The sequence below is a fragment of the Ammospiza nelsoni genome, chromosome 1 (genome assembly GCF_027579445.1).
Source record: "Ammospiza nelsoni isolate bAmmNel1 chromosome 1, bAmmNel1.pri, whole genome shotgun sequence".
Classification (NCBI taxonomy): Eukaryota; Metazoa; Chordata; class Aves; order Passeriformes; family Passerellidae; genus Ammospiza; species Ammospiza nelsoni.
In genome coordinates, this window is record NC_080633.1 from 144,811,541 (window position 1) to 144,838,783 (window position 27,243).

At 45.5% G+C, this 27,243-nt stretch overlaps 2 protein-coding genes across 6 annotated transcripts in view; both read right to left on the reverse strand.

The window, feature by feature from the left end:
* CYRIB (CYFIP related Rac1 interactor B) overlaps positions 1 to 19,044 on the reverse strand; it is a 97,294-nt gene extending 78,250 nt beyond the window's left edge. For both annotated transcript variants that reach the window (XM_059480466.1, XM_059480473.1), the window contains exon 1: positions 18,987 to 19,044. The gene's annotated coding sequence lies outside the window, so the exon portion shown is untranslated. The remainder of the gene's footprint in view (positions 1 to 18,986) is intronic.
* Positions 19,045 to 24,393: 5,349 nt separating this feature from the next.
* The window catches only part of ASAP1 (ArfGAP with SH3 domain, ankyrin repeat and PH domain 1), a 142,090-nt gene continuing 139,240 nt past the window's right edge, over positions 24,394 to 27,243 (reverse strand). For all 4 annotated transcript variants that reach the window (XM_059466295.1, XM_059466313.1, XM_059466288.1 and 1 more), the window contains one exon: positions 24,394 to 27,060. In XM_059466295.1, the coding sequence (XP_059322278.1) occupies positions 26,986 to 27,060 (75 nt within the window). In that variant the 3' untranslated portion in view covers positions 24,394 to 26,985. The remainder of the gene's footprint in view (positions 27,061 to 27,243) is intronic.

The window sequence follows — 27,243 nt, forward strand, 5'->3', positions numbered from 1 at the left end:
ACTTCTACTAGTTCCTCTTCAAAGCCTGATAGCAGTTTGTTAAGTGACAAATATAGTGAATATCAGGTACTTCTAAGCCCACTGAGAAAGCACAAAAACGGAAAATAGCTCAGAGATTTATTTATATGTCAATGTATTTCTCTTTTTATTATCATACCTATGTATATGTTGACTTAATCTGATAAACTTAGTTTGTCTTTAACTTATTATTAGGATTCAAGATATATGGATTGATTATAACAACATTAAAGTATTCTAGCTAAAAGAGTACCCTGGGATATGAAGGAAGCCATTTGTGAGTATAGTTCAGCTGCAAAACCTGTTTGGTGAACTCAAAAAAAATCACCACACTTGAGGTTTGGTCCTTGGGTAGCAGTCAGGCAAGACCAGGGCTGGTGCACCACATATCTTCAGCTAAGCAGGGAGAAGGGAATGCTCAGACAAGCTCTGGAGGCTCTGAGAGGTTTGTACAGACTGGAGCAAACAGAGGAGATGTCGAAGAAGAGATGAAAAAAGATTTTCACAGCAGCACCTTCAGCAGAATGACGGAAGTTCCAGTTCTGCTGTGTGCGATTTGTGTAGTGACTGAACAAATGCTTGACATGGCTTTTCACTTCTGCCACAGAAAGGATTTTTTTGCAGTGGATACAAATTTTGAGGTATGAATCGATGCACACTCCTTCCTGAGGCACCACATCCTCATCTTCTCTAAAGTCTGCAGGGCTTTACAGATCTGTGTGCCAGGCAGGAGGTGACCCAGGTTCCACTGAACTGCATTCAAGGGAAGCAGGATTGTGCTCTGAGTTAATATTGGACTTGTTACCATTTGGGCTTCATAGAAACCAGGAGTCTCACCTGTTGTACTATACAGCTTTTTCCTTCTGCACAGAACTAAAGAGCTACACACAACCAGCCTCAGGGATGAGGAGTTGTTGTTCCTCATAACATTATAAAGCACTTGGGTCTTGGCAGGGTGGGGTTGGACAAAGAAAATTCCCTACTGAAACCATGAGCAGGTTTATCATAATATATAGTCCTCAGTGTTCTCCAAAATTGTAAGATACCTTTGATTTGGATCTCACATCTTTCACAAGTACAAGAATGCCCAGATGCTGAGCATCACTGATGCTTAACAGCAGTTGCACACTAAGACATCCACATCCCACATAATAATTGAAGCATAAAAAATCATTGAACACTGTGGAAAATGCTGCATGACTAAAAAACCCAGCAATTTTCTATTAGTTCTGCCTTCACTTTTAATTTCTTAATTGCTTCTTCTGAATGCAAAATTATTTTACCAGGTTATCACTGCAATAAATATTAAAACTCTCTCCAATAAAACAAACCCCCAAAACAACAACAATAAAACAGAATTAAAGACTGTATTTTTTTGTTAGTATCATAGAATAAAAGAGTGGTAACAGAACTGTTCCTATTCTGCTAAATGCCTGAGGATTTTGTTAGTTGGTAACAGGTAGGTATATCTGACAGGAAAGAAAACAGGTCAGAGCATTTTCATTAAGAAGAGATTAATAAGCTCTGAAGTTACTCTTGGATATATTTGTATTGCATATCTGTGGGTATATACCAGTGACAAAAGATGACTTGACTTTATATACGGATGGCCAGATGGACAAATAAAGCCACAGGAGCAAAGCTGCCCTTAGGTGCCAGGCACTGTTGGAATACTTGGGTTGCTTTTCAACCTAATGGTAGCCCAGGGGAGAGAGTCCAAAGGGAAAAAGAAGTGACCATCACCCTGGCCATGTGTACTCAGCAGGGACAATAGAGCGCCCTGACCACTGACAGCAGCCCTGTTTGTTCTGGGGGGAGGACAGCAACAGCTCTTCCATTACATGGATGGAAATAGAAAGGAAACATCCTATGGCTAAAGATTATTCTTTTAAAGAAATGGTTAAAGACGAAACTTCTTATGGAAAATGTGAAGAATGGAAGAAATGCAGCTTTGCAGGGCTCCTTGTTAGGGCTGTGGCTCATGGCACCTTTCAGTTCAGATAAAACCAACGTCAGGTTTTGCCCTCCCCTACCCAGATTTTCCCACATTCTCAAGTGGCCCAGTAGTAGATGAGAGAGTGCAGAGGCAGTCACATTTATACCACAGAGTCCTCCAGGGCTTTCACTGAGATAGTACAAATCCTCTGATATGAATGTCGCTCTTCAGAATATAAACAGTTGTAACAAAATGTGAACGATCTACATAAATTTCCAGAAACGCAGACAAAACAAAAAGCCAAGGTCAAATCACTTCATAAGGATCCCTGAAGTGCTTCCAGATACTGTCATGCCAGAGTTAGAATGTTTTATACTTGCATGGACACAGGCACTCACAATCTCAGAATGCCTCCCCTCCCCCCCTTCAAAAAAAGGTCATTTGGATATTTGGGTGGCAAGTGAGAAAACTGAAATGCTTCTGGAGTTCAGTCTTTTTACCCTGACAGACCTGGTGAAATCCTGTCATTTCCTCATGCTATGCCCCAGTCACTTCACGTGACTAATTGCATCAGTCATCTCCTCTTCTGCCATTACAAGGTCCAAGATTATTTCAGAGTTTGCTCATCTGGTGATGCAGTTGTTCCTCCTATGATCAGCATGGCCCCTTCATGTGGGGAGCCTCAGCTAAAACACACAGCATGCTCTCAATTAATGAACACTTCTTTAAGTCAAATAACACAGGAAGGTTCAGTGCCCTGTCAGTTGGACTGTGATTGAGAATAATGGAGATTTTACAAAATAAAGCTCTTTTTTTCACATTTTGACATTTTGCTGTCTTACCTCAAAAATGTAGCTCATCTATATGAGAGACAGGGAAGAAAAAGGAAGGAAAAAGAGAAAATATCAGGTGTTAAGCCTGCATTAGAAGATTACAGACCAGTAAGCATAGAGGAAGGTGGAAAGAGGAACTGCAGCTATTTTAATCATGTTTTATCTCTACTGGAAAATAGAAAGATAAATTAGAGTAGTAGACCTGCTGCAGAATAGAGCAGAACACAGACTCTGAGATCTTTAAGCTGCTTATAAAAGTTTGTGAAATACAGAATTTCTCCAGTGATCTCACATGGACTTCACTGCACTGACAAGCCTTTGAGTGGCTGCAGTGGTGAACCTGTGCTGGTAGCACACTGGCAAGGGAAGAGGCCTGCAAAGCACCTGAGATAATCCAGCATCACCAAGTTTAGGAGGTCATAGCCACAGACTGCACTTCTGAACTTATAGCACTCAGTGGAGGAAAAGGCCCAGATGCACCTGTGTGTCTGTGCTTGGGGAATAGAAAAGCTGTGATCACCTCAGCAGGTGCTGAGTCCATCACCTTTGCTCATTTCAGAGGTGCCTTTCTCCAGCAAAACTCCTAAATGTCTCTGTAAACTCCTAAATGTCACTGTATTTATTCACTCTGAGTAGCAGTCAGTGCTACTAAAAAGTGAGGGCTTCACCAAGTCAGAGGAGGCTGCAAATCAGGTGCTGTAGAGTGGCAGAGTTTCACTTGACCTCCCTTTAGCCCCAGTCAAGCCAGTTTATTAAACAAAGTTAACCCCCAGGGCCACAGGAGGAAATAAAATATATATGTGAACTGGAACTTTCTCACAAACATTATCTTTTCTTTTTCTTCTCTTCCCCACTGAATTTTTCAGATCAGCAGCATAATAGTATTCAATTAATGGACAGAATCAATGTTTCAGAGAACAGGTCAGACAATGTCCCAGAGAGTTAGACTGTCTCATGGCTCTCTGGAAGAGAACCCAGCTTTTTGTTTTGGTTTGATTTGGGAGTTTTTGACACAGTTGTGCTGCCCTGATGGAAACAAATATTCATTGATCTCATTGAGATTTCTGCCTACCTCAGGAGCATGAGACTGGTATTTTACTTTGATCCCATCCTTTGTCGTGATGTAGTCATTGCAGGGATTTTGTTTATTGGTGGGTGTTTGTTTTTTTTTTTTTCTTTTTCCCCAAAGTGCTTAATTAATTTGTTATTAGAAGCCCTCAGAAGAGCATTTGGCTCATAAGTCATTTCTGGGCTGTGTCTAGGTGTTACCAAGGGATGTTGTCAAGAGACCATTTCACTTTGCCTCAACTGTTTCCTCTGCTACAGCTGTTCTTAGTTTCCTCTTCACATCACAGGGGAAGTTGCAATCTTCTGTTGGGGAAATAGGTAAATTAATGAAAGCACCTCAGGGAAGGGCTCTGCAGAGCATCAGTCTCAGGGGACAATTACAAAATTCAGTGAGTAAACATGGACTTCATGGAACAGTGTTAGGCACTGCTGGGCAAGACACGAGCAAGGACAGCATCTCAGGCTGCACAGGATTGTTCCTTGAGCTCCAGTGGCACAACCACGAGCTGAGGGGCTCAGCACCTCACAGCACTGCAGGGTCACTGTTGCTGCTGTTCTGCCCTTGTGCCACTGTTACAGTTTGAAAGGACCTGAATGTTTGTTCCCATCTGAAAACTAGAATTCAATTTAAATCAAAAATCAAAACCTCAACTGGTTCTGCAGCATTCACTTGAACTTCTATAAACAAAATTTATCTTTGTGTGTGATCTAAGTGGTATTGAGTGCAAGGCTACTGAATAATGAGAGAAAAAATAGACTATGATTTAGTTACTAACTCACCAAGTGCATCTACCTCTTTAAAATTACACTGTTTTGATGCAGTCATCTGTTGTATACCTTTATAATTCTGCTGTTTCACAATGCCATCAATATGCTCCAAAGAGCAGCAGACATTAAAACCATTTTAGTGTACCAAATTGCTGAAAAGAAACCCTTTTCTCATCAGTACACACATTTTCTTCCAGGTTCTCCCATGACCTCATATGCAGTGGTTAGGTAGCACTCTTTTTCTGTGGGATAAGAAATTCCCAGTCACCTATCACCCTCATGGTAGGCATGTTTGGGTTATGAAGCAGAATCTTTGAGCACAATTGTTTTAAGATGCCTGGGTAGCTCGAGGGACAGAAACAGAGTCCTTACTGGTCCCACAAGCACAAGTCCCTCTAGCTGCAAGGAAGAGTTTGCTAGCAGAGGAAATGGAAAGCCAGGACTTTCCTGTGCTATAATCTGTGAGAGACAGACTGGGTGCAGATGAACACTTCCATGAAACAAAGCATTTAGGCAGGCACTTAAACACTTCCTCTGCTGAGGAACTGCAACACTGCACACCAGACGTCTTTCTCTTCCTTTTTCCTGAGCATGATTATGGCACCTAGGGCTAAATATAGCACCAGATACAGCTGTTTAATATTCAGTTAGCAAGAAAAGACAGTAAAGCTGGTATTGCACATTGGAATTGCTTAAACTTCTTCTGAGTTTTCCCAATTGATTAAAAGATAATATTTTTATGTCCAGCTGATAAACCCCATGCATGAGCTAGGAAACCTTCTGTGCCTGTTTATAGCAATGGGGATCCAGTCCCATCTGAGACATGTGAGTTCCTGGAGTCACAGCTTAGGTAGCTATTATGTTACACAGCTTTCCCCAAGACCACACTGCCTCTGCAGGATTGCATCACAAACCAGCAGGACATTTTAAAAACATGCTCATATTCTCCTGATTCTAAATGATTCCTGTCTCAGGCAGTGAACAAACTAAAAACCTGAAAGAAGCAAAATAGTCTTCTATTGTGAGGCGCTAGGCTGTAACTCTGAAGCTTAGACCATATTTCTGAGCTTAGACTTCTTGTCTGACACTAAGCAAGAAGGCTACGAAGCCTGGCAGTGGTACCTTCCATTCCAAAAACTTCCAAGTGCCTAAAATGATGCCATTACACTTCAGTAATTTCAGATGCAAAAAGCTAAATTGGAAATATTTGTACAATGCCTTAAAAAACCCACTGGTGCAATTCCTGCTCCTAGCAGCTTGCAGACTAAGCTGTAGATGAGAGAAAAACACAAATGCTAAGATCTGCTACACACACTGGCTTTCTACAGCCAAGCTAGTCCTAAACCAACAAACCTGGGCACAAAAGCTGGAGCAGCACAGTGTCTCACACAGAAATGTGTTATGCAGTGGGGCTGATCATTCTGAGTTGTTTTCCAGCTTGCCTGTGAGCCCCTGGCCTATGCCAGGTAGCCGTTCTTCCTGTCCCAGGACACACAGCCTGCACTCCCCTGGAAATCAGGTTTGTGGTGCTGGACACTCAACAGCACGTGTACACTGCCCAGTCAGCCTGCTTGGGTCATCTCCTGCCTGCCTGGCAAGATGTGAGAGAGACACTGGGGGAGCTGCAGTGGGAACTTAGCAGAGAAGGAAGGAGCTGGAAACAGGGAGGAGCCGAGAAGTTTTGCACAGAAAAAGATCCAGTGGGAAATGCAGGGCACACGGAATGCAAATCAGGAGAAAATTACAATTCATTAGTTACAGTGTTCACAGGACTCTATTTTTCAATTATATTTTCTTTTCTTCTAAAAAAAGACAAATGGTACCTGCTCCTTCATGCTCCCATTATGTTGCCATTCTTATTTTAATCTTAATTGTTTATCAGTTGAATTTGACTTTAAAAGGCTGGTAGGGGCAGATGTAGAGAATACATTTCTGTGGTTTGCTCAAAGAAGACCAGCTTAAGCAGGGATGTGAGAGGGCCTGGGGAACCATGTGAGAGCAAGGAGAGGCATGAGGGCAGTGAGCCAGTCATAAGTGTGCATGCTTCTAAATGGTTTTAATGGGGTCACTTGTGTCCTAAGGCACAACTCGCTGCTGCTCGGATGCCAGACTCTGCCCCTGAGCCTGTGAAAGGTTTTGCAGCTGAGTGTGACAAGCCTGGTTTAGTGCAGAGGGGGCTGCACTCAGGACTTGAACGTGGCCAGGTGGCAAAGAAGGGCACGTGTGCCCATTGGAAGACTGCATGGCTACCAAGAAAGAGGGCAGAGAGTAGGAGACCACGGTGCAGAAAAAGACCTCATGTCATATTGGGACTTGGACAAAGGTTTCAGAAGAAGTGGATGGTTTGGGAAACACTGCAAAATAACAACATTACAATATAATATCTGTCAGTGAGAAGGAATGGCTGCAGGTTTATTCTGTGATAAATATTCAAATTGTTCAGTGCAGAATGTTTTAAAACCTTCCTCATCCTCATTAGTACAGCTAATCACCCAGTGATTCTGTTTTCTCTTTTCCATATCATATTCTTCTGTTATTGCAGAGAAATAGAAAATATACTTTTAAATTAAGAAATTGTAAATAAACAACATGGGGTGATCCAAGCACGTAGCAATTTAGAACTCTCCTCATTTAGTGCCTTTCTTACAAAAGTGTTTGTCCTATATGTTCCCTCTACACTCCTGTCCATCCCTGCCACAAGAATATTGCAGGCAGATGTAGGAGGATTTTGTTAGAATTAATCACTGATCACCTTCTTGTAAAGGCTTTATTGTATTCTAAAAGGGGGTGAAGGAAAAGTACACACATACATATAACAACCTAGAGCTTTAGGATAAAAGAAGTAAAATTGGTAATATGAGTTTCTCCCTCAGGAAGAAAAAAATACAGGCATTTACTAATCAAAAATGGGTGGCTTTGTTTTTCGTTTGTTTGTTTTTGCTAATCTTTAAAAACGCTTAATACATTGCTTGTGGGCTTCATGTTTCACTTTAATGCAGAGTTAACCCTTGAAATTCATTAATTGACTTTATGTTGCATTAAATGCTGCAATCAATTCAGTCTCAATATTATACACTTTTATCTCTGCTCTAAAAAAAAGCCCTATTAGCTTTGCTTGGCTCAAAACCAATACAGTGAACTACCCTTAATTATTAATAATCTGTTTCCCCTTCAATAAAACTTTTTGAACCTTTACTACAGTAGGATGATATATTTATTTGGTGTGTAGGGTTCAGAGCAATACAGTGCACTCTCTCTGGGAAAGAATCCAAAAATAACTATCTACTTGATATCAACCCAAGGGATTTCCTAAGGGAATGGGAGTATCATTTCAGGGCAGATCATCAGTGGTTTAGGGGAATTAGACAAATTTGTGTCTGGAGAACAGATGCCTCAGGGTTTGCAAATGTGTGAGAGAACCTTTCCCCCCTCGGTCACCAGTTCAGGTCCATCCAGCACAGCAGTGGCTGGAAGTTATTAAACATCTAATGAACTTCTGGGGCCTCCTGAAACAGGGAGTGGGATTCCTAACAGACACTTGCTAACATCTTGGAGCTGCTCCTACCCAAGCTGCAGCAATATACAGACACAGAAACTGGGAATAAGCATGATGGAGTGAAGAACATTTCATCTGCTAAATGCAGTAAGCAGGCTGCCTCTGGGCTGGCATTCCAGCTTTAGGTTTACTGCTGGCACTTTTTGTTCTTTAAAAGAAAGAAAATTATGTATTATAAAGCACTGTGTTATGTAATCTTTCCTCACAAATGCCATCAGAAGGGCCCAGAAACCTTACAAACCCACACTTGCAAGGCCTTGGAGAAGATAAAGGAGTAAAGAAAGATTTGTTTTCATACTTAGAGGCCAGTTCTGGGAGTTCTGGGTCTCCTGAACTGCTGCACATCCAGCTTTGGGGCAGGTCTGCTAGGAGAAAGAGGAGACAAATGCTGAGCATTACAACCACAAACCACAGCTGTTGATGGGAATTGGCAGGAGACCAGGGAATGCTGGGAAGCATAGATGGCCTGCAGCAGAAGGTAGGGCTGAGCAGGGCTCTCTGGCACTTGAAGCTTTTTTATTCCTCTCCTGGTGCTTTTCCATCCTGGCATCTGGTTTCCGTGGCAGCGCAAGGGAGGGACAGTATGGTGCAATTTTCTGGAATGTTCTCCTGGGCTATGCTGGCACTTCCTAGGGTAAACATGCCTTGCCTGAGGCTCAGCTTCTCTGGGCCCCTGCCTTCAGAGGATTTGCAGTGCTTTAGTTTGCTGATAGCTCTGGCCAGTTGTCTCCATATTTCATGTGAGGAGGGGGGGTCGAGACTTGCCTACTGTCCTCTGCTCCCCCAGAACAGAGCCATGGTGAGGGCAGGGATGAGCTGTGGCAAAGCCCTGTCCATCAGCAGAGATGCCACCAGGACAGCATGTGATGGGCTCATAGCTCTGTGCTCTGGCTGGATCCAGGCTTTGTGCCACCAGACCTTGCATGTACCCTGGTGCTCTCATTTCCTTGCACCCTTTTGAGCGAAAGATTTTCGGGGGGGGTCTCTTTATCCACTCATATGTTACATGACTAAACTGTACCCAGCTTCTGAATAGTGCAGCAATTTAGGCTGCAAAGAGCATGCAAGATTAAATATATGAAAAAGGAGGAGGGAAAAAAAAAAAAAAAAGAGGAAGGTTTCTGTAATGGGATCTGCTGCTCAGCCGTTTTTGTTAGCAGCATGTGCAGATCTTGCTATTCCGGTCCATTATATTCAACAGTCTTATACTCAGTGGCAGGTGAAATGTCATACCTCGGGGTAAATTTTCACTGCAGTAGGCAGAGAATTTGTCCTTTAAACACCCTTAGTATTAATGGGACATTGATCCAGCAATTTAAACTCCAAGAGATACAAATGTCTCATGTGGGACCATTTTCAAATGTGTTGACATTTTGATTCACAAAATAAGATACTTTTAGAAACAAATGCAAATTCATTTCATTCTAGATTTGAGGTCAGCTGGATACTGGAAGAGAAATGTGCAATGAATGTTTAGTATGCTCATCAACTATCTTTTAATCTCTGTACACTCAAGGGATAAAAATTACATCAGAAAGAGTAAGGAAAATAAGTTCTCTGTATTAACTAGTGTAACTTCTCATGGGGCTGGAACCTAAATTCACCTACTGCACCTGCAATATTAGTGTCTAAGGCAAAAGGAGGCTCTGGAACGAGGGACTGAATTTCAGTGACCTCTGAAAATATGTCTTTCACACAATCTGATATGCTTTCATCTCCAAAGAGTTCTGATTCTGCTGAGATCCACTGGGGAAATTGTCAGTGTTTTATTGATATCAGTGAAATTTGCAGGGTTGGAGCCCAACAAAATAGTGCAGGAAAGAAAACAAAACAAAGTAAAAACATAGCAAGAGGGTGTAGCTTAGTTTGTTCCTAAGCCAATGCTCTGCCTGCTCCTCCAGCTCAGAAACTATTCAGCACATATGAGAAAGATGAGCTAAACAAATATTTAGAACACACCCACAACTGGCTGACAGAGAGTGAGTAGGTCAAACCTTGAGGGAACACAGCAAAGCCTGAATGTTGGTCTGGGCTCCATCCTTCAGAAGAGGGTAAAGCAGATATGGAGCAACTCTGGAGGAAGACCAGCTTGGCAAGTTGGTGGGTGAGAGCTGGGTGTGAACGATCACCTCCTGCCCTTGGACCAAGGTTTGGGGGGCACTGCCGTGGCTGCAGGCAGGGCACTGGGGGCAGAACAGGGCTCACCTCCCTCCTGTCTCCCTGGCCTTGAGCAGGTGCTACAGCTCCCAGCAGAGGGGAGTGAAAGGGGATCTGCTCCCTGTGCTGAACCCCAGCAGGCAGGGCCAGCAGGGGCTGGCTCTGGTTTCCCCCAGAAGCAAGGACACCTCTGACTGTCCCCAGAGCTCTCCCAGCAGCAGGGCTGACGAGAGGCTGAGGCATGCAGGGCACAGGGGCAGTAATGTGGGTGGGGTGTGTGCTGTTATTCCACAGGGGATTTCACAGGAAGCCCATGGCTCCCCTCCTGGCCATGAGCATCCCCTGCTGCAGAAACCCCGGCTGGTGAATGTCACCTGACAGGGAACATGAGGACTCTGATCATCTCATGCATGAGGAACTCGGGGAGGAGAACAAACCCAGGGGAAGTTCCTCACCAAAGTCCCCCTGCAGAGCAGCCTCTGCTCTTCCCCTTCCCCAGCAGGGCTGCTGCAGACAGGGTTGCAGTTCTGGGAGCCACTGTCCAGGGGAAGTTACTCCAATTTGGGCACTGACTGAGAACACAACTTCCCTTGCAGACACTTGTACAGCAGTGCCCAACAGAGCTAAGAGGAAGAGGAAAAGCCCAGACACTGTTCAACATGCAAATAACTATATTCAAGTCTATGAAAACTTCCCAAGAACAGGTCCAAACCTATGCAGCACTGGGCAATGTGCTGGGCATGATCTGTTTGATGGCCTTGGATCAGATGGTCCTCTCCAAGGGCTTGGATAATGCTCCAGCCTGCCAGAGGGCTCAGCAGGCACTCAAGGTTATCAGGATCAGTCCTTTCCTACGTGCTCACTTGAACATAGTACTGTCCTTCTGGGCCCCTGCTCTCCTTTCTGGCTTCCTCAAACTGACTGGAGGAAGAATTTACTGTTCCTGTGCCAGCTATGTGATCTGGGAGCCCTGTGCAAAAGCACATGGGGTGATACAGTCCCCACACAGGAGGCCTTTTCCCACAGAACAAGAGTTCTGAGTGCATTCACCAAGTGCTTCTCACACCAGGTAGTTTAATTTTTAAAAAAAAAAAAAGATGACAGACCAAACAGAACATCACAAAGTTTGAAAGACCTTTCTTTTTTTTTTTTTTTTTTTTTTGGTATGAACAGCAGCTACAGGTCCTAGGTGCATTTATACCTCAATGCATAAATGTATTTCAGAGGTGTTGTGATTCATGTCATGTCCAGGCATTTAGGGGGTAGCAGCAAACTTAGAATGGGTGCAAGTGGACCTAAAGCAGGTTTTGCTCATAAATGCAATTATAGTAATACCAGTAACCAGGATGTATCAGCTGTGGATCCTCAGCACTAGAGGTATAAGATTTGCAACTTGGAGACTTTCCTAAAACCACCTCCTTTTAAGGCAGTAATCCTGGGAAAGAAACATGGTCCCAGTCCTTAAATAGAGATGGAAGTGGCTTCTTCATCCAAATTTGAGGGATGCCAGTAGGCCATTGCCAGTGATATCTGTGATACTCAGAGTGCACTGACAAGAGAACACTAACATGTACAGTAAATATTTCTTAATGCTTCAGTGTAAGCAGGATGCCTGACACACCCACTAAAGCACAGAAAATGGAATTTGGTCATCAGCAAGTCCTGCAGTGAGAGTTAGGATTCACAGGCAGGAGCACCTGCTCTCCTCAGTTCTGGGATTGCCAGAAGAGTCCTGGGAATCAAGGTCCTAGTTTTTATCTATGACTTGTTGACTGATCCAGACAAACCACCGTGGAAGACCAAACCATCCCTAGAGCTTGCAGAGCACAGAGACACTCCCATCACACTCTGTCCCCTGTCTCTGTCAAGACACAGAGCTGGTGGAACATAAATCATGCATCACATAGCTGTGCACTGCCAGGAGCATGCTGCTGCATGAGCCTGCAGAGACAGCTTCCAGTTGTCCCTCCATGGGATAGTTCACAGGAGGCACAGCCCAGGGAAACAAGCCAAGTCCAGGTCTTCTGTGGCTTTTCTCATTTGGGGATGGTCCCTGTCCCTTGCCTGAAGCAGCCTGGACACTTCACAAGCCTCCCCTACAAGCCCTGCAGAGGTTTCTGGGCAGGAATGAGCCTGGCACAGTCCAGCCCTCCCTGGTTTTGCACTGTGCATGCTCTGGTTGGGAGCACGGTGCAAGGAGTGGGAATCCAGCCCTGCCACCCAGGGTGAAGCTCAGCAGCCACCCCTGGCCACTGAGAGCCAAACCAGAGTCCTTATTGGTGCTGTTACAGGAGGGAGGTCACTAGTGTCACCACACTGGAGCAACGCCAGCCCTTTGAGTAAACTTTTCAAAGCTGCACTAAGGCATTGTTTAATTTTGATTTGCAAGTGACCTCTGATTCCTCTGGATGTGCTGGGGGGAAGAACATTCACTCCCAGGAGTCTGACTTAGGCAGTGGGCACAGGGCCTAGCACGGCAGGTCCCAGGGAAGGAGGGGGAGAGGTGAAGGCTCTGGCTGTTCTCCCCCCCCCAAACACATCACCAGTCTGCTGCACACCTTAGCTTGCACCAATAAACCTGTTTGCATGCTGTGAATGAAAACGACACCAGGGTGTGAGATGAAAAATAGTCTGCAAAGAGCCAAACCACCCGAGAGTTATTCTAGTGAGGTAAATAATTCAGCAACTGTTTTTTACTGCAGCCCTGTTAACAGAAACACAATTACAGAAGAGGAAAGTAAACCACAGCTGGGAAGAGAAAACAAGTGTCTTGGGGGCTCCTATCTCACCGAGGAAATGGTGGGTGGATCCGGGCCCCAGCATGGGACTCGGGCCACATCCAGGGCTCTGACCTCAGCACGATGCATCCAACGCTGCACTCACAGCAGCTGAGCAGAGAAATTAAAGGAGGGTGGCAAAAAAGCTCTGGCTGTTGCTAACACTTCCCAGTGCTGAAAGTAGCACTCAGTATTGGCACCAGGTTAGTGGTATGTGCACAGCTTTCTGCTAACTGGCGATTGAGCCCTGCGGGGAAGCGAAGCCGCAAGGACAGGAGTGGGACAAGGCGAAGGAAGTGTGAGCTGCAAACCTCTGCTCGCCTTGCTCAGCATCAGATGAATGTTAATTCTCTGCTGGTTTGCACAGACACTGACAGGCCTGTTCCTACTAATTTTAGCCCTTACCTAATTTAAAACTACAGACATGCTATTTTCACCATGGTATTTTTTCCTCTTTTTAACAGGTTGTAAGCTGCCAGATGCACTCCTTGTGGTTTAAGAAATTGATGCTGTCCAAGGGGAGGTGAGAAACCTTTTGTTAAAAATAAAAGGCAGACAGAACAAAACTGCACATTAAAACTTGGAGCTATCACAAGTGCCACCTCAGCTGCCTGTGCTTTGCTGAGGGCCTCTGGCCAGGCTGCATTGTGGTCTGGAGATGCACCTTCCTCAAACCTCAGAGGTTCCAGCCCAGCATGCCCAGCTGTCTCCCAGCTGTGCACACACAGAGGTTGTGCTGTGCCCCTGCATAAAACCACCTGCACTCTCTACCTTCACTCCCTCCACTCATACATCCACAATGCTTCATTCCTTTGGTACTGCTGCCCAAAAATACACCTGCACCCAGACCTCCTCTCCCTGCCACTGTGCCTTTCCCCTGACACAGACAAACACCTTCTCTTCCCTCTGCTCCTCCCTTCACACCTGGATCTGTCACCCATCTCCTGCAGAGGTGAATGGTGGATGAAGTGCTGAGGTAGATGAAGTGCTGAGCCTGCCCGCAGTGGGAGGCAACCCTGTGCTAGAAATGGGTGTGAAAAAGTGGTGAAATGAGGAAACATTTGTGAGAGGAAGTGAGTGGGTGGAGGGAAAAGTCTGGAGTGAACAAAAATCAACAAATAATACAATGAAACCTGAGCTCTAAGTGCTCAGAGTGGTAAAAGTACACTGAAATACAAAAAAAAAGAACACACAAATTACTACCAGAATGCAACTATTCTATGCTAACAAACACCTAATGTATGCTAGGGAAGGGAACAAAGCACTGAAAATAAAGAGCAGGCTCAAAATAAAGAAGATGTCTTAAGATCTAATGCCTTAACAGCAGTACAGGTAGCTGCAGTGAGGACGAGAAAGGGAGGCAGCAGATCATGCACATGCATTTTACTGGATCTAGGTTACTGGATCTCAGAGTCCAAATGGGTTGATGGTCTCACTAACCAGACATGGATTTTAGCAGTTGTTAACAGACTGCATGCCCCTGTAAATTTTAATTTAATACATTCAAGTAAAGCATCTGAAGGATAATATTAAAAAAAACCAAACAGCAATTTCTAGAACGATCAAAATGGAAGCCCAGGTCTGTTGTTTCTGATACAGCAGCAGTTTCTTAGTTAAGATTTTTCCCTGACAGATGTAGCTGTGCAGGGACCTAGGAGTACAGTTCCCAGTTTTTCAGCCGATTACGTGTGCATTCCTGACCTGCAAACCTTTCCTTCCTTCTCTACTCTTGCAGAGCAAGATTGACAGTGCTGTATTTTCAGCAGTACACCAAAAAAGATCTTGTTTTTTCTTCTTAAAGGACAACAGACTTGGCCCAAAGGGGCTGTACCAGAAGCCAGCCAGTTTTGCCCTGTGAGAATCAGCCCACGCAACCACAGCTCCCACTGGTGAGAAATTATTCAGACAAGTCCCTCCTCTAACCACTCACCCAGTGAGCTGGTTTCATCCAAGCTGCTGCCATGGCCATGGAGAATGAACAACAGACAGGTAAACAGCTATTATGGCATGCACAGAAAACTGTCCAGTTTTGGTTACACCTCATTCCTTCCCACGTGTTTCAAACCAGCCTGCTCCACAGGGATCCTCAGAAGAGGTTCCCTTCACACGTAGTAAGACTGCCCATACCATTTCCATGTTTAAAAGAATAACAAAAGTGACCTGAGAGTTGCATTATCCCCAGCTTTGTCAGTGGAGGAGCCCAAATGCACTCACTGGCCATGACACCTCTCCTCTGGGGCTCTGGCGAGCGAGCTCCCTTGGAAAGGCGGCAGTGCATCCGCGCCACGGGTTACGCTGATTGCTGCTGACAGGTTCTTCATGGTATCACAACAAATTAGGTCACAGATTAGATTTTCATAGCACAGATTACAACTTGTGTCTACATCTTTTTCTTAAATAGAGAGGGTTGTGGCCAGGAGGTTTGACCTCGAGATTGGGAACAAGGCAGATGCTCAGGATTGGGGGGTCCTATTTCTCAGCTGAGACAAAGACTGTCTTAGCAAGACTCAGATAAAATGCCTGCTTTTCTGCTGTAGTCAGAAGACTTGTTTGTTTTTTTTTTTTCCCTTTCTATCCAGCAAGCCTTTGAGAAATGAGTTTGTCCACTAGATACCCTGGGGTAGATCAATCATAGAGCATTGTGGCAAAACAGATAGCAAACCCAGCTCTAGAAAGAAATTTTAGAAGAAATGAATTTTTATGATAGAAAAGCAGCTTGCACCACCTGAAAAACTGCTGGGAATGGAAACCAAAGCTACCTATTAGACTTATCCCACCTATTACCACAAGGTCACACATACACTCGGTTTGAGCATCTCTAGTGCAGAAAGACCTCAAGGGAATAAATTCATGTGTGTAGTTTTTGTTTTAAAATATGCCCAGCAAGGACAGTAATAGAACTCAAGCACCAAAAAAAAAAAAAATAAAATAAAATCCAAGCTATATCAAGCTCCTCACAGAGCAGCACAGAACAAAGGTTTCCAACAGCTGAGTAACTGCAGACACCGTGCAAAGTGCTTCCTACCCACTGTGAGATACAGCCCTGCTGTAGATTTGAAAACCAGCTCCAGCAACTGTGTTCCAGCAGACTGTCAGGGCTGTGTTCTGCTCCCAGCCACCTCCTCCCTCAGAGCTGAGCTGCTGCAGGGGAGAAAAGGCTCCTGGGAGCCAGAGAGCTGGATTCAGCTCCCTGTGGAACCATGCAGGTCTGCATGGGGGCAGTGATTCAGCTGATAAGCAGGCTTGCAGCCATGATAAGCACTAAATGAAAACCTAATCCAGACTATCAGGAGGACAGCTCTTGGACTGAGCTAACCTCAGAGACAAGTCTTTCTAAGTCAGGGTAGAGAGAGCAATGCAGGAATGACCCTCAGCTTACAGAAGGAGTCCTGATACCACAATGGAATCACCTTTGTGCTTGGGTAGCCCAGAGACCTGCACTGGCTCTGTATGGAGCCTCTGGAGCATGTACTCAGCCAGAGCAGGTCTGCTCATACCTGCTGCCAGACCAAACTCTGGTCCCTAATCAAGCCCTGAGGCTGTCTGCAGCCAGAGGACACAGCCTGGCTCCCTGTTCCCAGGGCAGTGAGAGGAGCACAGGAGGCTGTGCCTGTGCCCTGTGTGCAGGTTTAGACAGGCTGGGGCTCAGCACCCTCCCCTCGGCCCCACAGCAGCCAACGCTGCTGGCCTGAATCATCATTGCCTGTGCCTCCAGCCCCGAAACAATCTCGCACGTCACTTCAGCGGTTTTTCACAGGAAATATGCTTTTACTTTCAAAATACTCTGGGCCTTGTTCTCCTCCAACAAGCACAGGAAGTATCTCAAATACCAGTCTTTATTTTTGTGAACCACTGTGTATCCTCTGATACCTCTGAGTACAAAGAAATAAATAGGAGCTGAGAGTGGCTGTGCCCTTCCATGCTCAGAGGCAGTATTAATGTTTTTTAACTCCCCTCAGTGCTCCTGCTGGGCACACTCACATTTAGAGGCACAGAATGAGGCCTAACAATTTTTTTCTCAAGCCTGAGCTGTGCTGTGCTGATTATTGAAAATCCATCACACACACTCTTTGCTGAGCAGTCTGAACTATTGATCTCAGAGAGAGAAAAGGATGCTCTGGACTTTATTGGAATTGTCTTTAAAAGTCTTGTTGGTACAACTGTTCTACTGGATGCTGAGTGATTCCTAGTGTCCCTGCAGAGCACTGCCTCAGACCTGCTCTGGAGCTCCTTCATGCCAGGGGCTCGTGCTGAGCCATGGAGGAAACCTCATCACCCACCCTGGGAAAGCAAACGGTGACAGCTCTCAGAGAATGCACTGGTGAGGCCCCTGGCCTGAGCAGCGCTCCCAGAGAGTGAGCAGCAGGGAGGGACTGCTGTCTGCAACAGCAGCTGAGAGCATCCTGGACAGGCACAGGCTCCTGATCCCTGCTGAGCAGGGAACCCAGCAGGAGCCATGCAGCCAATGCTGCCTCTCTCTAAGGCAAGATGAGTCTGAGCAGAGCCAAGCACTGAAATGACCTAGGGTGTGCATCTGAGAGAGTCCTTCAGAGCTCATGTAGGCACCATGAACACTCCCCACAGCATCAGTTCTGTCCTCCTCAACATTAAACAGGCAGCAGCCATTGCCAACCTTGTTTTCAGTCAAGCTCTGAAACAAAGAGGACATTAAACTTCCACCAAAATCCCACATCTCTTCAAAGCACTTCTCAGTTTGGGGTGCAGATGCAGGGTTTTCTTTGTCTGAATTTTAAAAAAGGGCCTTTCTACTGTTTTAATCACATACTTAACAAAACCCTGAATAAGCATCATCTTCATGGCTTTTTGGGACTTAAATTAAAGAATGTACACATTTTTACATATATTAAAAATGGATAATTAGGGATTTGAGTTCATTTTTAAATGGCAGAAGGGTAACTTTACTCCAAACCATACAGCCAGGTGGTTCACTGTTTAGAGGCTGCTCTGTGCTATTCTGCTTCAGCACTAACCCTTTTGAAACTCTGCAGCTTGCTCAAGAGAGGGGCAGTTTTCACACAGAGTCACGATCACAACCACAGCACCGTTCCTGCCCAGATGAGGAAGTACCAGATCCCCAAAGCAGAAAGGCTCACCCTCTCACCAGCCAGTCCAGTTTCTGCCTGCTGGGCTGAACTTTTAGGCACAAGATTTGCATGAACAAGGACGCATGATAAGTCTTCGGCCTGGCACCCAGCGTCTGTACAAAAGGCCTCCATCTAACATGGTCGGTGCTGCTCCCAGCTCAGGACGGCCACACGCAGCACCCATGGCACACAGGACCGAATCATGGCTTCCTCCTGAGGCCGGCCAGCCCGGCCTGTGCTGCTCGGCTTCCATGGGCACTGACTGGAGGTGGTGTGGGTTGGTGTGAGGGCTGTCACAGCGCTCGCTGGATCTGCCAGGACCCCCGTGCCCGGCCTGTCACCCCTCGCACACAGGAGCAGACCCGCCCCGGCCCCTCCCGGCCCTCGCAGTCCCCGTGCCCTTGGGGAAGCGGAGCTCGGCCAGAGCCGCCTCCGGCCGCCCTGGTGCTCTGTCCGCGGCCCCACAGACACCCTGCCCGCGGGAGGCGGCCGGGAAGGCGCGGAGCTGCCCGGGCAGTGCCGAGCATCCTCTACGGGGGCTGCGCCTTCCCGCCCGGGAATGGGGGACAGCGGGGCGGGGGCTGCCCCGGCTCCTTCCCGGTTCCTCTCCGCCCCGCGGCTCCCCACGGGCGCCCACCCCACGGCTCCGCTCAGGCTCCTCCCGGCTCCTCAGGCGATCCCCATCTCCCTCTCGCTCCCGCTGAGCCGCCCCTCGCCGCTGCCTCCGCGCCCCGCTCCGCCCGCCCGGGGGGCGCGGGCAGCCCTTACCTGGGCACGGGGCGCAGCCTCGTCCCTCCGGCTGCCGGCGGCGTCACGGCCGCAGGTTGTGGCTGCGGGCGGCGGTGCCGCATCGATATAAAAGGAAGCGGCGCGGGGGGAGGGAGAGGCGGCCCCGGCACCTTCGCCGCGCCCGGCCCCGATCCCCGGGCCCCTCACGAGCTCCCTCCCCGCCGGCCCCGGGGCAGCGGCCACGGCTCCCCGGGCAGCCCCCGCGGGCCAGCGGCACTCCCGGGGGGCTCACCCCGCCGGGCCGGGGTGAAGGATGGGGGCAGGTCAGAGCCTTGGCATCAGCCCCCACATCCATCCCGGGGGGCAGGAGAGGCCGTGAGGAGCCAGATAGGGCCCTGTCCTCACGGGCCGCACACACAGCTCAGCGGGGCACGGGCGAGGCTCTGCAGCCATGGGAAGGGAGCAGCCACATGCCGGAGCACCTTGCAGGCTTCAAAGGTGTGTAACAAAACCCAGCCATCGCCACCAGTCTCCTGCAGGCTCTGCTGGAGCTGCCCCGGCCCGAGCAGCACCTGGGGCTGCAGGCTTGTGCCCAGGGAAGGAGCGACATCCTGGGACAGGGCTGTTGGCAACCCCAAATGCAGGTGATGTCCCTGCCATGGTCACGGCCTGGTTATCCAGCCTGGCAGCCAATTCAGTGAGACATTGTCTGTAAGACTAACTTTGAAGGAGCAAAGAAAAACTCATCAAGGCCTACATTCTCCTTCAAACCCCAAGAGCTCTTTCTATCTCTAGAGCTACACTCAGAGTCCAGAGCAGTTGTGCCATCTCTGAGGCACCTTGTTCTGTTCCTTCTTCATCTTCTCCATCCTGTTGACAGCTGATGACATCTTGGTTGCAGGAGGAGTGAGGGTCCCCCCAGGACACGGCCTCTCCATCTGCTCCTCAGGAAGCTCTCCCTCCAGCAACAGATGCTGTTGTTGTCCTGCACCATCAATCCCTTTCAGGAAGGGACAGGGATTAGGTGTGGGTAACATGTCGTAAGGTAATTTCTCTAAATGGCATTTTGCTTCCCAGCTTTACTCACTGGTGGGGGGCTGTGATGCTTCGGTTCACTCTGCAGCCCCCAAGGCCCATGTCTTGCCACAATGGCTACAAGTCCTATCTTTTGCCCAAAGCAGATGGAGAGCTGGGCAGCAGTGAGGCTGGGGTGCAGAGCAATCCCACAGGTACTGGGACCCCTGTACAGAAGTACTTCATGTGGTGCCTTTGTTTACATCCCACCAGGAAAGCAGTAAAGCTGGGGATCATGGGCAGAGCAGGCTCCTGCTCTACAATCAGAGGGAAGCGATGACCCCTGGCAGCCCCCATCTAAATAAACATTACTAGGGGTTACATTTTATATGGAAAACATTCAGATAGAACACTGCCATGGGCAAATGAGAGGAACAAATCCTGCTCTCAAGGGTTTTAAAGTAGAGAGGGGTTTTCCACCTCCAAATTTCTTGGGTTTTTTGGTTTGGTTTGGAGTTTTTTTCCTCTCAAATTTCTCTACATCCCAGCAGGGAAGGGGAAACAGAAGGAGCTTTTCTGCTGGACCCAGCAGCACCTCATCCAGACAGACCTGGCTGGGAATGTAAGTGCCAAGTTAAAAGATCTGTCCCTAAGCAAGGCGACTGTTCCAGATCTCCAAGGAGGAACTGTGGGTGCCAGAACCACATCTAAGGGTGGATCTGGGTCCTGTGTGAAGCTCTGGCAGGGCAGCAGCACCTCCTTGCTTACAGCCAAATGTGGAGGAACAGGCCCTGCTGCTCCTTCTCAGGGCCCAGCTATTACAGCAGCTCCTTGCATAATGCTGACAGATGGTCTCTCTGCCCTGCTGCCCTCCCACCCCAAGTGTTCTTCGCTAAGATCTTGCTGCTTCTCCTGGACAAGGAACCCTCACTCCTCACAGGAGTTTGCATCACCTTGACTTCTCAGGTGAGTATATGGCCAGTCTAGAGGAAGTGCTCACAGGAGAGCTGCTCACTCCTTATGATTGATCTTGTCATCAACAATGGAGTCATTTACACTCCTTCAAAGGTGTCCAAGCTGTGGTTTGTGATGGCCTCCATCCCCTGCTCTTCTCACATCTCTACCTTGTAGCACAAGTAGAGCTCAGATTTGTTTCTATACTCTGCCAAAGCCTTGGAACTCCCTATCTTCCAGCATCACTTGGTGTCAGTTCACTTCAGATGAAGATGTTTCCTGTTGTCCAGACTGCCAAACTTCCCTTTTAAGCAGCTCTGGGCACCCTATCAAGGCAGATTTAGCATTTGTTGTCCTGTTTCTTTCTGCAGAGCTTGGCCCAGCTCCTGTAGGGGGGACAGAGAGAGGAGTATCCTGGATCACCAATCTGCCCTTCATCCCCATGTTCTATCCAGAGAGGTCAGAACTACTGCAGTGGTCCTGAAATTGCTCCACAAGGCTTTTTTTCCCAGCTCCTGGGTGTGTTTCCACACAATAAGAAAGTCCCAGCTGAGGTGAGAGCATGTGGCTGGCTGCAGCTCACTTACTGGTCACTGCCTGGGGCTCTTGCTTTCCTGCCTACAGTTAAAGCAGGGCTACAGCTCTGAATTCAAACCCTACAGTGAATCAAGGGAAGGCATTTGGATATATAGATCTGGAGCCATGGATGGGAAAAGATGCAAATAGACAAGTGATTACAGGCAGTAGAACCTTTACTTATTTGACAAAAAGTCTGCTTTGTCTTTGAGGTGTCTAAAGCAGCAAGTGACCACTGGTGTCAGGTCATGAAGGAAATCTGCAGGCTCCAACAGAAACCCCAATAAACCCCTGCTTAATCACCAAACAGCTGCTGACCTCTTTTGTGCACATTCAGCTCAAGGTGCCTTGTGTAGCAGGGATGTGAGAGCAGGGAGAAATGAAAAACATTACTTTACTAAAACAGCTTTAAGAGCAAATTAGGCTTGTAAGTTTGCAGACAGAGGTAGTAAGTTATTCCTGGAGCATTCCCTGAGGAAAAGGCTGGGGAAATTAATTACTTATCAAAAAATAAAGCCTAATGCTACTGTTTTGAAGTGAACAAAATGAAATACAAGAAACAGCCTCTAATACAGCTATTCTAGAGCAGTTGTGTTTGATGCTCAGGGTTGATTCATCCACCCAATGGGACTGTGAGAGAGAAATCAGATTCATAATTTCTGGTGGTAACTGAGGCACAAAATTATCTTCAAGCCTTGAGGGAAAAGAAAAAACCCATGTGGAAATGGATCTGGTCCCATACAGCCATTCAGAGAAGAGCAAAAAGCACAAGGGGAAGGGATTTTTCTGGTCAGACACTACAAGGAACCAAGGTCAAACTGGTAGGAACAGCATTAATCGAGTCTACACTGGATTTAAAGTTCCAGGTAAGCTGGAAAACATTCCTTAGGTGGTGCAGAAAATGACTGATGAGCTTCCCCTCTGCTCTGCCAGCTTAGCAGATGTGACAGCTGTCACCAAGTTTGCTCCCTGCCCCCAGCATTGCCAAAGGAGTGGAGCAGACATCCGCCGTGCTGCAGGTTCTGTAATTCACAGAGGAACAAGGCAGAGCCTGTACCATGACACACTATCGTTTTTACTGTTCCCCAGCAGCAGCTGACCAGAGCCAGCCAGGACGTGCAGGTTTTGTGCCTGCTGCAGCTCGGGGAGGTGGCAGCTGAAGCACGAGTTGACAAACAGCACTTAGCTTATCTCAAGAAGAAACCTGAGCACTCCCTCAGCAGATGACAGAGCTGTAAATCTTGTTATGTATAGCTCTAAAAGTATCATTAAGACAACTTAGAATAGTTACTTTGTATTAGATAAGAAAAATGTTTGTCTTGCAGCTATGCAGAGGAAAACATCTTACAGTCGGGTGTGCATTTTGCATCTACCTGAAAAGCCTCCAGCTGTTTCAGAAGAGCTAAAGGGTCTAATAAAAGCATCCCTGAGAGCCTTAAACTCCTAAGGTGAGAAACTCTCTGTCAGAATGCAAGGCCTGAAGCTGAACTTTATTTTCTTATGGACATTTACTCCTCTGTCTAGTTCTGGTTTCATGGCATAGAAAGGTTCCCAGTCCAGGGTGTGAGTGGCATGAAACTATGTAACAGTGTGGAGCATGGGAAAATAAAGTGGTTTTCTGTTGATACTCAGGTGAACTATCACACAGAACTAGAGAGTTCTGGGGAGGGGAAGCACCTGAAAATAAATCAGGTTTATACGGTTGAACTGTTTGTTTTCTGTTGTGCAGTGGGGAGCTATTTTGAGCTTCATTCTTTGGTATTTAATATTTGCACCACTTTCACTGGTACAGTCTGCCAATTTTCTGTTTAACTATGAGCTTTAGGCTTGCCAGGAAAAAAGTAAGGAGACTCAAACTTTGAATGACAAGGGACTTCTCTGGGCATGCATTTGTCTTGTTCTCTGCTGCTCCAAACAGTATATGAGATATGCACCTCAATTTTGACTTAGCAAAAGAAATCAATACATGTCACCGAAGAACACATACTGCAAGTATGACAGAGAACTGAGGCTGCTGGGAGTCAATGTCTCTCTGAATGCTGTTATCTGAAATATCGTGACACAGCAGAAATTGAGAAAGAGCACAACATTTAACCAGACTGATTCTCCTGCCCCATATCCATATTTCCCCCCTCCAACCCCCCCATGTTGAGCCCATGTAGATTTGAAAGGCCCAAACAAAGCAAGCAGGATGTTCTGTGACAGTGGGACATCACCAGTGCCACAATCCAGCCTGAAGAAGCTCTCCCACAGCAGTCTCCTGAGCCCTGTGCTGTGGCAGCTACTGCTCTTGATACAAACCAGATCTGATAGCTCCACACTCCGGCTTTTCCTCTGGCTAAAGGATGTTCTCCTTGCTTTCTAGCAATTTCAAGTGACTTGTTCATTTTGGAGTAGCTTTGACAGGAATGGATCTTAAATGAGAAACATCCAAGAACTGAGTCAGAGATGGGGGAAAAAATAACCTCTGGGTTAGCAAGCTGGGTCAGATCTGAAATTCTCAGCAAGGAAGTCACTCCATCCAGGAAAGATTAGTACTGCTCTAGTTGGTGTGAGAGCTGCTGGGAGCTCCTGCCCAGGGACAGGGCTTGTGGATGGTTCCTTCAGCCCCATGGGCTGCTGGGGAAACAACACAGAGCCTGCTGAGGCCAGACAGAAAGCAATCCAAACTCATGCACAAAACAAGTGGTTTGATGCTAACTTTAGTAAGTGAAGTTTTCCAGATAAAGGCAATTGCATCCATATTTAACAGCTGTTAAAGAGATACACATTTAATTGCATTATATAAGGAGTGCTTTATATTAAAGAGAAAACATTTCAAGTGCCTTAGTTCTACCTGTTTGGAATCCAGACTTTCTCCCTACAAGATATTCCAGTTGACAAAAAGGGCCTCGTTCAGATATCTGGGATCAACTGAATACATTTATTTAAAAGCAATTTTAAATATTAAAAAAGTAGAAATTAACACATACAGTACTCAAAAACTGTCACATTAAATACATGTGAATAGACATGTGTACTGATGTTTTACCTTAACATTCAATGAGAAGTCAAGATTTTAACTAGTGGCATGACCAGATCTGATTTCTGTACACGTTGATGTACTATGTAATAAAAAAATAAATAGCAACTGTTGTTCAACAGTAAATTAGACATCATCTGCAGAGCAAACTTCCCCCTCTGGGGGCACCTTCCCCTGCCCCTCCCCCCAACCCTTTATCAGCTAATTTTCCATAAAGATTTAGACTTTCCAAATACTATGTCATATACAAAATTGCAGACAGTGGCTCATTGAGTTCAAATATAATACTGTACTTAAACTCAATCAATATCATACATTTTCAGATTTCTTATGACCCACAATAAGCCAGAATAAACAGAACTATTGTTCCTTATGGAACTAATTTAATTTTATAAAATGCATATGTATACTATTTTAAAGAGCGTAGAAAAGAATAGACATTTGACTCTACATAATTTTACATGCCTAGGTTTTCTTTATATGATTTGCATTTATCAGTTTATTTCAAGATCACTTAAAAATACAATTGACCACAAAAGTGAATAGGTTTTGTTCTTTAATGCAACTTAAAACATTGTAGTAATGGATAAAATGGAATGCTAAATAAATGCTAAACCTGACTTCCTTTCCATAAAAACAGAATAAAGTCTGAAATACTGGAGCTGGTAATACTGAAGATTAGATGCCAGCAGGCTCTCTCACTCATTGCATATTTTTTTTTTGGAATTAATTTTTTAAAATAAATGATAAAACCATTAATAGTTGATAAATGTTTTGCATTTTTTTTCATGTGGGATTTAGACAGATATTTGTTTCTAAATTAACCACAAACAGAATTAAATATTCACTGACTACAGTCTTGTAAAACTGTATTAGAAATGAAAGTCCTCAGAAAGTCTGAGATATGCTTTTATGAAATGAAAATCTTTCCATGCAGCCAAGACAATCTGCTTTGAAATAGCAGCACTAGGTACTGAAGCCAAAATAACATTTAAAGCAAGTAATACAAAACTACATATGAAAGTCATGGAACCCGCTACAGACAAACCATGGGAAAAACACAACCGCATGATGTTCCAAAAGATTAAAAATTATGTTGAAAGTGACACAGGAAATTAAAATTTCCGGTAATATATTGAAGTGTTTTCTGGCAATGCAACTTTATACCAACTTTCAAGAAACCTCAGGTCAAATGCAGCCTTCCAAAGATTTTCTTAGAAATTACTTTTGTGACCGTATGTCTGTTACTTCGTGCTCTGGGTTACGACCATTACATGTTACATCTTGGTGAACTCCATGAAAACCAACTTGATCCTTGTGAGCTGAGATCTATCATTACCAGCCTGATCAAATGCACGAGAGGTCATCTTAGCTTCCACTTTTAAGAGCACGAAAAATAATTTAAATTTATCTTTATACCACCACTTAAAAAAATCATTTTAGGTAACTAACTTTTAGCAAGGTTGAAGACAGAGGAAAAAAATCCACAAAATCATTTTTCAAAGAGCCAATTTAGCTATAAACAAATACTGTTGCAAGCTCACAATTAACCTGAATAGCAATTAAGTTAAAATGTTCTTTTCCTCAAATGTAGCTATATGACTACAGTACTATTTTTGTACAAAGGCAGGTTTCAAGTAAGCGTCTAAATGCATGCACAATGTCAACAGTTAACATTTGCTAGAAGTCCTTGGTTACTAAGAATTCAGTGAAAGAAACCAGCAAATTTCACACATATCTACTAAAGAACAATATGACTAATTTTCATTAAAGTAAGTTTTCAAATGAAATAAATTTGTAACTTTTTATAGTGAGGTAATATCACAGGGGAACTGCAATCACAGTTTGGCATAGGTCCACATAATATAAACATGAAATGCTGTATGCACACTGTAAAACATTACTGTTATCTGTAAAGTCAGTGAATATTTGTCTTCATAATTACACTTAACTGAGCACTATATTAAATAAATATCGAAGTGGGTTTCATAGCTGTAAACTGCATACACTTATGAACTGCAGACCGATCTTTAAATTGTCCAAAACCATTCACTCATTCTAACTTTCTGCTAATTGTATATTGAGAATACCAGGTTATTAGGAACAGTCATTTCTGTACAGGTACGTGGGTGACAGAGACCACCTATGTTGGAAAGCTGGCAGTCCACACGTGGGACAGCACGGACAGAGATGGAAGTGCTAAATGCCCAGGATGGCTTCAACAAACCCGGTAAGGCGTGCCAGGTTCCAAGGCTACCATAATACTGGCAAAGGCAGAATAACACAGTATATTTACAATACATAGAATTCAACCTCATGAGGTGAAACTTAAATGAATTCTTAATTTGTAACAGCAGCTATATATACAGTTGTGCACAGGATTACAGGGAGGCAGCAGCGTTCGCTTTTGCTAAAAAGCCCGTCTTGCATGAAGAATGTGCAATGCTCAAGTTTAGGATTTGTTTGTTTTGACTAGTCTGACAGAATGTGCACAAAGGACACTGGAAAGACCCCTTTCCTCTCTGGCTGTCCTTCGATGTGGCCAATCTGCAACACAGGAGAAGAAGGTACAGATATACATATACATATAGATGTGCATTGTACACAGAGTTCACAGCCTGCACTCATTCAAAAGTACCAGCACTGCTCACAGAGCCTCTACCACCTCTGGGACAGTCTGAAGTTAGTTAACATTTGAATTTGTGTAAAGGAACAAAATGAAATTGCACA